At 37.7% G+C, this 10,817-nt stretch overlaps 2 protein-coding genes across 3 annotated transcripts; both read right to left on the bottom strand.

Moving 5' to 3' along the window:
- Positions 1-1,894: 1,894 nt before the first annotated feature.
- Positions 1,895-4,934, bottom strand: LOC112293097 (putative ribose-5-phosphate isomerase 4, chloroplastic). The gene is made up of 9 exons (XM_024542175.3): positions 4,614-4,934; positions 3,936-4,063; positions 3,748-3,817; positions 3,506-3,610; positions 3,163-3,258; positions 2,935-2,991; positions 2,646-2,763; positions 2,436-2,502; positions 1,895-2,239 (listed from the first exon to the last, which is right to left on the bottom strand). The coding sequence occupies exons 1-9, from the start codon at positions 4,914-4,916 to the stop codon at positions 2,158-2,160; spliced, it is 1,026 nt and encodes a 341-aa protein (XP_024397943.2). The 5' UTR covers positions 4,917-4,934; the 3' UTR covers positions 1,895-2,157.
- Positions 4,935-7,347: 2,413 nt separating this feature from the next.
- Positions 7,348-10,496, bottom strand: LOC112293869 (SNF1-related protein kinase regulatory subunit gamma-1-like). Of its 2 annotated transcripts, none has more exons than XM_024543802.3 (7): positions 10,171-10,496; positions 9,704-9,906; positions 9,109-9,438; positions 8,842-8,951; positions 8,407-8,673; positions 8,064-8,236; positions 7,348-7,902 (listed from the first exon to the last, which is right to left on the bottom strand). In XM_024543802.3, the coding sequence occupies exons 2-7, from the start codon at positions 9,858-9,860 to the stop codon at positions 7,602-7,604; spliced, it is 1,338 nt and encodes a 445-aa protein (XP_024399570.1). In that variant the 5' UTR covers positions 9,861-9,906; positions 10,171-10,496; the 3' UTR covers positions 7,348-7,601. The 2 variants fall into 2 exon arrangements, with proteins under 2 accessions (XP_024399570.1, XP_024399569.1); XM_024543801.3 differs by having other exon boundaries at positions 10,460-10,496.
- Between the last annotated feature and the right edge of the window lie 321 nt (positions 10,497-10,817).

Raw genomic sequence — 10,817 nt, 5'->3', positions numbered from 1 at the left:
TGTAGAGACTATCTTCAAATTAATCATAAAATCAAGTCTAATTGGTATCCAATGTCAATACTAAAAGAGTTATTTCATACAATAGGATTTTCTTAAGTATTTACTATATTGGATTTTATATCTAGTTATCACCAATTACCATTACTTATTGAAGATTACATAAAGGTAATATTTTGAAGAGTTGATCAAAATAGCATAGATTAACTCTATTATTAAAAGTTTCTTCTATTTGGCCTCAAGAATGCACCTATTGAGTTTTAAAGGATGATGGATTAGGTGCTATCTTAATTGTCATTTATTAGATGCTATTTTAATGGTTTATTATTTTTAATAGCAATCTATAAGATCATGTGAGACATTTAGAAGTAATATTTGAAAAATTATTATAATAGAAATTATGCTTGTATTATAGAAAGTATAAATTCTTCTACAAATAGCTACCATACTCAAGTCATATGATTATTTCAAGAAGTCTTGACATGCAGTCAACAAAAATAGATGCTTGCAAAAATTCTTTGCACCAAGTAATGTTTCGCAACTTCAAGTTTTTTTTTGGTTGATAAATTAATATTAAAGATTTATTAAGAACTTTAGTTTGATTGCCAAGTTTTTTACTATTTTCATGGACAAGGATCAACCATGGACTTAAGGTCGTGAGAAACAATATGCATTTGACATGTTTAAGCAAAAATTAGGTTTTGCTTTTGTACTTCAATGTCCAGATGCTATTAAACCTTTCCAACTACATATTGATTAGAGTGTAGTAGAAGTGGCAATACTTTGGGTCATTATTCACTTCTCACCTTACTTGTATGGTTAATAATTTATATTGGTAATTGACCATCAATCTTTGAAGTGGCTTATAGAATAACACAAGCTTATTAGTAAATTTGCTAGATAGACTTTATTGCTTCAAAAATATGACTTTGAGGTTGTGCATTGGATAGACAATACTAATTTGGATATTAATAGATTTTTTTTTTCTAATCCAAGTCATTTAAAAGAGGACTTAACTAAAGCTAGATAGTATGGAGATTGTAATAGAGAGGCGGTCTTTGGATGGTATGCAACCTTATACTTGACTTTGATGTTAGGTTCTATAATTATCATCTTTTATTAAAATTTAGATAAAGAATTGAATTAGAACCAAGTAATTAGTAATGAGTGGGAAGATCTAGTAGTCTTATATAAGCTTTTATAAGGAATATTTCCTTCAACTGTCTCTATATAAAAAGAGATAGGAATTAGTCACTAAATAACAAGGTTTTATTAAGAAAATAAGTTTTTATTTTGTATGTGGCCTAATGGAGCTAGGATCACAATTCTAAAGCCAAATAAAAGAGCTTCTTTGGTATGGCAAGTGCATGAAGAGCTTGGATATTTTGAAGAGTATTAGACATATTCCATATTGTACAACCAATATTGGTGGAATGATTTGTATCAACAAGTGGCCACATATATTTCTTGATGTAAATTGTAGGATAGAGGTAGATCAAGATTTTGTTATTTGCTTGAGTTATCCATGCATTGATTGCCACTCCTTTTACCATGAATCATTTTCATATATCTTATTTATAGGCTTCTAGTTTAAACCAAATATCTTTCAAATCAAATTAAAAAATTAGTTTTGATAAACTTTACAATTTGAATGTTGCTAAATTTCATAAAGTTGATCGTTCATTAATAGTTGTTTGCCAAAGTTGGCAAAATAGATCATTAAACTGGAGCCTGAATGTGAGAATGGATCAAAATGGTTCAAATTTTGTCTACCAGACAGCAAAATTGTTGATATGTGTCTTCTCCGAGGCCCATGTAATAATAACACACAAGATTAGTGTAACTTTTTGTTGCCAGAATGGTATCGCACCCAAATATGGACATTCGATCTGCTTGGTAAGGTGTAAAATGATTTCCTCAATTCAGGATGGGTGCCAATAAGAGTAAGCTTTACAGATCCAGCTCCTTTTCTACTTTATCACTACGGCGGTGTTTAAGAAATGTGACCGTTGATCACTGTTGATTAAAGATGAAGAATTTGCATAACTTTTTTCTCAAAACGATGCATACTGTTTGCATAACGTCGATCAATTTGAGCTATACTTCTCGAGGTAGTACTAAGCGTTGCACCGTGTATACTCTACTTCATCCTTCAAGTATTCACTCCATTGCAGTGAACGCAGTTTTGAATAAAGATGTTCTGAGTTTCATCCCTGTAGGACTTGCCACAGCTGCAGCATACCTGCAACGAGAAAAATACAAGGAGTGCAACAGCCCATAGGATTACATGGTGGAGTTAGAAGAAAACTGCAACCATGTTGCAAATAGTAAAGAACCGTTGCTATGGGTAAGAAACACGTATGGGAGAAAAGAAAAATGTACAAGATTCACATGCACTGCATCAGCGTGTCAAGTTTTAACAGGTTGAAGCAACTTACGCTACATCCATCACAAGACCATGTCCCATGACTCCTGGTACAGTCTCCAAGTTCTCTACCACGTCAGCTGCATCCACGTCCCAAATTGTTTGATAAGTGGAGGCTATAACCGTCCGTTCTTTTATTATCAGATTCCTAATTCCACATGAGACGGCGTCATTCAAAAGATGCACACATGGAAAATCTCCAAGTTTGAGAGGATTGTTGAACCTGCAGTAGTAATAGGAGTCGTGAAGATCACGTCCAGCAAAAAGTGCCCTTCAGGTGTGATTAGCGGATTATCACCACCCAATGGTCCTGCTTCTCCAAAGCTTGGCCGTCTCCAGACCTGCATGAGAAGGTGAGTCAGAACTGGACCTCGCATTCACGCAATGCTGAAGGATTGTAGGAGCAGAGCTGAAGGATCCCAGGACCAAAATGTTTCACATCCCACCAGAATCAAGAACAAGTTCAGATTTTCTACGAATCATATCTTACGACTTCTCATACGTAACTATACCTCTGCATCGCCCAGAAACATGTCATCGATTTCTTCTGCCACATCTAACCAGTCTTCCTGCATAGGAAAGCAATCGAGAGCTCAATATTTAGAAAAAGGTGCATTGATGTGATGCTAGATTGGTTGCAGCGTGAACCATTAACCTAAATGACATATCACAACCATGTGCATTCTCTCAGCAACTATCAAAGCCGTCGATTGAGAAGCTGCAGAGCGAAAATAGTATACCTGTTGAATAAGGACAGGCACTGCACCCTCCAACTTGCCCACGAATTGTTTCTCGTCAATGATGAAAACTAACTGCTTCGCTGCTTGCATTATAGCCTGCCCAACAGAAATGCTCAGCATGGACGTTACAACCTCTAGATAAAAAACTGATTCAAAAGCATTTGAAATTCAGTTTTCTACCTCCTTTCAACTATAGGCTCATATGACTAACTGCAGCTGACCCTTGAAATTCAGAAGGGATCGTTCTAAAAATGATTCCGTTGAGCTTCTCAAACAGGGCTACTCGCAAGTGTCCACCTAACGGAGAGAGGGAAGGATGAGAAGTGAGGCCAGCACACCTTACTTTCTCCTTTAAGATTGACTGGCGGCCTTCGACTCCCTTACGCCCGATAACTGCAAAGAGAGTACCTTCTTGCACCATGTCTGCGTCATCGAATGCAACATCCAACTGCCGAGACAGTCCAGGTAAGCAGACAACCAACAAGGTAATTTCATTGTCTACGTACAATCTGCAGTTTTACTCTTACATTGCAATGCATGCTACATGATCAAGAGATAAATTCTCTGAAGATATGATGGTTCCACCTGTGGTTGGTCCTCAAATGTCGTCAACGGTACACCTGCCTGGGCTGCGGCTGCAGCGCTTGCACTTGACCTGAGCATTGACAATGATCCGTAAGCCACGGATAGAAAATTCACTTCGCATTACAAAGGAAGGCGGGCGCCGAATTGCATTAAACGTTACAATTAGAATAGCAATTGAATACACTCACATCGGTACACAAATAATGTCTCTGAGGGTGCCATCTCTAAGCCTTTCGCCGATGTAGGCAATGGCCATGCCAGAAGCGTGTCCTGTTCCAAGACCGACAGACATTCCACTCTTCACAAAGTAGTCTACCTGCGCAGGCAACAATTCAACGTCAAACTCGCTAGATTTAGGATATTTAATTTCAAAGCGTATTCTGCAGCTTGCGACGCATTTTTAGTTCATGATCGTTAATCAATGATTAAACAAGAAGGCACTCTGCCAATGACACATTGAAGTACATCCGGAACCATCAGTGAAAATAACTCCTCAGCACATGGTGCTAAAACTGTCCGCAGCTGTAGAACCTCTGGAATTGACATCCAATTGGCCAATATATAAGTCGGAGGACAATACATTCCATTAACGCACGTTTATGCCCTAGAATCGGAGGTTCACAGAAGCTGAGGACTCAGCATAATTTACAATCGAGATCGGATAAGAATTTTAAATACCCTTTAACCACTCCATGCATCTCAGGTGCCTCGAATTGATTGCACTAGACTAAATGATAGGCTCAATCGAAGGAATCATCAGGAGTGAAAGCTTCCCACGTGCGGTCCCTCAAGCTCAAATGCCTGCTTTATCTTGAAAACACTCTTCTGTCAGTCGAAACACACAACTAAGGGATAAAACAACGAACCGTTTGCCTCGCAGCATCCTTCAGATAGTTCGCAGCAGAGTGAACTTCAAGAGCACTACCATCCATCCTCCTGGCACCAACTCCCACCCGTCGCTGGTCAAGGAGTCCCTCCCCACTCCCTCTCAAGAATGCTGAAGCTCTCAGCTCAGACCTCACCTGAGGCGGCGACGATTTGACGACCCTTCCGAAAGTGGGTGCAAGGCAAACAGGATTAGCGTCAAGAAAAGGCTCTCGGAAGTGCTGAAGGGTGGCAGTGGCGGTGGCGGAGGGCAAAGCCAGAGGGGAGAAATGGGGAAGCGCCATAGTCAGGACAGCGCAGGGAGAGATGAGGTTACAACAGCACATCGGTGAAGATAGATAACACAAACATCCAGCCTATACAGAGCAGCAACTGTCCTAGCTGGCATGCCAGCTCATCCCTTTATCCTGACTACGTGGCTGCGGCTTCTCCATCTCTCAAACTCACACCATCAGAAGCCCCACCTAACTTTGGGTGCTTGGTTTGCTTGAAGGGATAGCCTCCATTTTCAAGGGTGCGAACAGCAACAGGCAGTTCTGGAGGTGTGATTTCCTGCATAACTCTACATTGTGAATAACCCCTTTTATTGTAATGTAAATAACAAACCTGTCTTTAATTGCCTAAGTTCTGCAGTTAAGGTCATTTGTTACAAAGTAATGGCTGGCTCAAGCTTCTCCTATGAACTTGATACTATGGAATGTGGCATGTAAACCTGTTCAAGTTTAGTAGTTTCAGTAAGTACCATTTGCAACCATGACATGGATCACTTTTAGATGTTTTTGCTTCTGGAAAATACTACAAATGTAGCCAACACACTGTTTTACTATCAGAATCAATGTGTCAATAGAGTGTCAAATATTTTTTGATGATAATTGAATTAAGTGAGATAGTACTGATGTTATTTTCTATTGATAAGAACGAGAACTGAGGTAATTTTACACAAACTGTTGGATAAAACAAAACAGATTTACTATCAATGATATACTAGAATATCTGTGAAAAAATTGACCATTCTCAAAGAAATTTCAAGACTTTAGTGATCATTTGGGCTCAAGTGATTTGTTGAATTATCATTCATTAAAAATAATCTCCAAAGTTTACTTAATAAAACAAGAAAGTATCCCAAAAAAAATGTTATAATCTAGATAGATATGTATATATATATATATATATATATGTATGTATCACAACTTAATCTTTCAAGGATTTTTTGCTCGTACAAAAGAAATAGAAAGAAAAAAAATTAAAAAAATAAAATAATAATAATTTTACTTTTGCTAAAAACTATTTTATAGATGTAAAATAAAAATGAGTCATTGTATAAATATTACTAAATGCAGCTTATATGAATTGAAATATTTAATTTATTTTAAAAAAACATAATAAAAAGATCTAAATTACATTTTTTTTTGAATATAAAAGTTTTTCCTAAAATTTCTTTCGAGATTCTAGAAAATTGCAACAAAACTATTTAAAAATTTTCTAAGATTTTATTAGCTATAAGCAAAAATTTATATATGTTTTTAGTTAAAAGAATGAATAAAAAAAGAAATCAAGTTAAAGAATGCATCAGATCAAATCATAAATTAGATAGTTGGACTGATTGTTATAAAATCAACATATATAAAAATAAATTGAATGATTTTTTTTTATTAATTCTAATTTTATTTATACCTTAGAAATTTATTTTCCATTAAATATAATTTTTTTGGTAAAGTAGAAGAATTCAAAACACATAAAAGGGATCTTACATGACAATCTATCTTTCAAAAAACTTTATATAAAAATTAATAACACTAAAATTTATACAATATAGCCCAAAAAAAATGTATTAAGTTATAAAGACAATTTGATAAGAAAACCTGATTTAGTAGTTAATTTCATATATATATATATATATATATATATATATATTTACAATCAAAATAATAAAAATATTTAGCTTAAAGAGGTTTCATACAATGACACCACAAAGATGGTAAATAAAAAATAAATATAAAAAATGTATGTAAGTGTGTGTATATATATATATTTATATATATAAATATATATATTCTTACAAAGTATAATTCTAGATTAAAAAATCAAGTAACAATAAGTTATATGTTTATTTTAGAATTGATTATAAAAAATAAAAATAAAAAACATCTAAATCTATTACACAAACAAGATAGAAAAAATCAATAAATAACTATTATTTGTATGAAAAAAAAAAAAAAAAAAAAAAAAACTATAATGGTTTTTGCCTACCATAATTTTTCTTTTGTATGCACAAATTTTCAGGGTCACAATTTCATTTATCTTTTGTTTTCTTTGATGAGGAGATAGCTTTGATGGATATTCTCACATTGCAAATAAGGGTAAATCTATATTTAACACTAAATGTTTCATTTAAATGATAAACTTCATCTTTAAATAACTCGCCCTGATTGCAACAGTCACATGAAACTGGAGTTGCTTTGATTATGGTGGAGAGACAAGACGTGTAGTAAAACTAGAACTGCCACACAGTCAACAAGCCTGATTATGTTACCGCTCTGATCTGATCGAAAACAAGTTCAACAAATAAATATCCAACCAATACAAGAACTCGGTTTGAATACAATACACACCATTCCATACACAACACCTATTCAATACAGAGCTACCCGATAGTTCTCATTGAATATGGCATGAATGCAACATTGATAACAGTGACAGTGCAGGCAAAAATAGTACACTTAACAAAGACGAGGTACTTGGCCCGTGTTTCATTTAAACAGCAGTGCAAGTCTCAAGTTCACAGCCGAGCCAACCTTTTACAAATTGTTTACGTTGGTTTCAACTAATTTCTTTTTAAATTGACAGACCTTCATTAGAGATAGTAAATTGACTTCTAACCATATGGCCGTTACTGAATGCCAGAAGTCGTCAGCCAAACTGAACAAGAAATTCCCTCTCGGGAAGCGACGGTAACAACCAACAGCACTTCACCCCGATACAAAGTGGCCCTCTGATCTCTCAAAAGCTTCCTTGAAAGCTCCGCCAAAGTAGCCATCGAAGAAACCTGGTGGCTCCGACACAAAGCAACTGATAATGTCTCGCAACGTAATGACCCCCAATAACCGAGTGGTCTCATCAACTACATAAATGCGGTACAGATTTTTGCTTGCCAAAGTTTCTATCACCTTCCCAAGTAAATCCGACTTTTCGCATGTCACAGGGGGTGTTGTGCCGACTTGTGCCTCCACCTCCGAAATCGTTTTCATGAACTCCAGTACGGTCAAGTGACTGTCAAACAAATTCAAAACATCGTTTGCTTCACAGTGTCATGAAGACTAGTACACTAAGTTTCCTTGTCAGAATTTGTTTCCTAGAAATGTAGCAAATGAAACGAAGTTAATAGGGAAACACAAAGCTGCAAATATGTATAAGAACTCCACAACACTAACCTGCGTCTTGCAAAAAGATGAGATTTTAACAATAGAAACCGAACATCGCGAACGCTGATGCTTCCTACAATGTGATGATCAGGACCAGCCACAACAGGAAGGCCTCCAATACCCTTCTCCTTCATCAATTTGAAAGCTTCCAACACCAATTTGCTTGCATCTACAGACACTACCTGTATGCCATCCAACAAGAAGGCTTTAACATTCCAGAATATCTTAATCAAACCTTTACAAAGGCAGGGTGAATGTTTGCCTCAACTGTCACTACCATAAAAATAAAAATAATAGAAAAGGAAAAAGACTAACTTAACCACTTCCTATGTTGTATTTCTAAACAGAGTACCTGATCAGGCGCCATGACAGGAAGGCCGAGTTGTTGGATCGATTTTCCGGCAAGGCAATCAAACCAATCGCGACCCTTGCATTGAGAGAACCCTCTCACAACTGATGATTGAGAGATCATATTCTGAACGATACCGTGATCAATATCTACGATTGGAATGCTCCGCAGTCGAAATTTAGTAAGCAACAGTAGCACAGTCAGCATAGAGTCATCATGTTGAACCGGCAGAAATGGAGCCCATCTGTAAGACCTTGTGATTTCCTCCACCTGCGTGAATTAGATAAATTGTGTAATGACCTCAATACAACATCAAAAACGATCAGTAATCTCAGAATCGAGATTGGCATGCTTCTGATATATGTTTAATCAACGTTTAAACAAGGAATAACATACAAGTATACAAAACAAGCAGGTAGCAATAAAACACTAACATACTTTGGTGGATTTGAATGGCTCATTTTCAAGAATGAGCTTGTAAAAATCTTCACCAAGGCTGTCCACTGCAGATGATGCGTCCTTAACACCTCTTTCTACTACAGCTCCACCTACAGTCAGACAAAGGGACGCACAAGGCACTTCTCAGAAAAATGCACAGGAACTCAAAGAATCGCTAGAACGAGAAGACAAATCGGGAAAGAATGTACGTAGAATGAAACACAAGCCGAAAATATGGTCGAGCCAAGTTCCGATAATTTAACTGACCTGCAATTGCAGCCCCAACAGCAACTGTTGCAACACCAGCAATGGCAAATGGACCAGTAAGCCCAAGCACAAGGGCTCCAAGTGCACCTAGAGCTCCAGCTCCCATGCCCGCAGCTGTGGCTGATCCAGTAGCTATCGCAGCTGCAGCCAACTCAGCCTGCTCTAGCACCCATAAAATAATAGAGGCATAATCAACGATGCCAATGTATTGTACAGACCATGGATCGTTAGAAGTCGCATGCGGGTCCTTCACAGGAGCTGAAAAGATGTTATTTTCTGCAAGCAGGTGCACAGCATCTGATATGGACGCATCGCCTGAGATTTCCAGCACTGCGATCCAGCAAATTGTTTAATAAGTCCTAAATTGCTCGTGAGCAAGACAGAAAGAAAGAAAGAAAGAAATGAGGAATACTTGAAATAAATAAAAGGACAATACGAATCCCGACAATGCCAACAAAGCATACCAAATCAACCACTCGCGATCCAGTCTCTGCCCACATTTTGAACTAGTGCAACGACAGATGAGAGTAACATGAACCTTGCCAAACAAATGAAAAAGTAAAAGAGTCGAGCAAATCAGCGATGACACAAGTACCTTTGCCACAAGGAAGCTTGGGGAATGATGAGACTGGAACTTTCGTAAATGCCGCATTGAGGAGTTCTCGCACCTTTTGCGGAACTCCTACATTTTCACCTTGCTCCTCCCACAACCTCTCCAACTGCTGCTCCATCGAATTGTCATTGACGCCCATGCTGATTTAATCCAACAAATTTGTATCACTTGGGATGTGATCGCGCCTGCTCAATTAAAACTAGAAGACATTACTTCGTCGCAACAACTGAAGTCTACTTAATACTGCTAACTCTTCTCCGCTAGAAGTTACTTCCACGCCAAGAAATGCTACACCATAAATTTCCAGAGCTTGCTATCTCCTCACTTGCAAACTATATAAATATACATCAAATACAGGGACTAACGAACCGAAGTTAAGATTATTCGGTAGCTATCAAACCCTGCACATTTGGGTACCTCCGGATACCTAGCACGTAACACAGCACTACCTTCAAATCTTTCAAGATGTCCGATCCCTTCGCGAAGAAACATAATCAGAAATGAAAAAAACGGGGACACTGACAAAACGAGCAGCCAAAATCTCATCTATCCATGCCGTAGCAATCCAGTAGAATTCAACGCAGTTAGGTCGACCACGTCACACTTAGGAAAACAGCAATCCCCAAAAACATCTCAATTACCAAATCCCCCAACCCTCGACACAAACCCAATTTAACGCTACTTCCTGAAATGAAAATAAGAGATCAAGCGCTCTGTTAGCTCAGATCTGAAACCCACCTCACCAATGTTGATCAACAAGAGCTCACGCTTTCGCAAATTGAAAATCGGCTTCGTCCTACTCCCGAGGTTGCTTCTAGAGACAACTATGAGTCAGATGCACGGGCCAGATGGACGCAGCACAGGCAACTCAGAGGGAGCTCGATACAAGGGAGGAGAGCATTGTTCACACGTGCTTGTCAGAGTGAGGCTTAACCCTAGCTGGCATGCCATCTCACCTCATTTCCTTGATGATGTGGCCACATATTTCGTCACCGAACCAACTGGTGGTTTAATTTGGTGGTTTTTTTCCCACGTCGTCTACCTCATTGTATTATAGTGCGAGGCCAGATTGTCCATTAGGTCACTTGGGTGTAAA

Source organism: Physcomitrium patens, chromosome 16 (assembly GCF_059467195.1).
Source record: "Physcomitrium patens ecotype Gransden chromosome 16, ASM5946719v1, whole genome shotgun sequence".
Classification (NCBI taxonomy): domain Eukaryota; kingdom Viridiplantae; phylum Streptophyta; class Bryopsida; order Funariales; family Funariaceae; genus Physcomitrium; species Physcomitrium patens.
The sequence above is the reverse complement of the archived record's forward strand: the minus strand, read 5'-3'. Positions and strand labels throughout refer to the sequence as shown.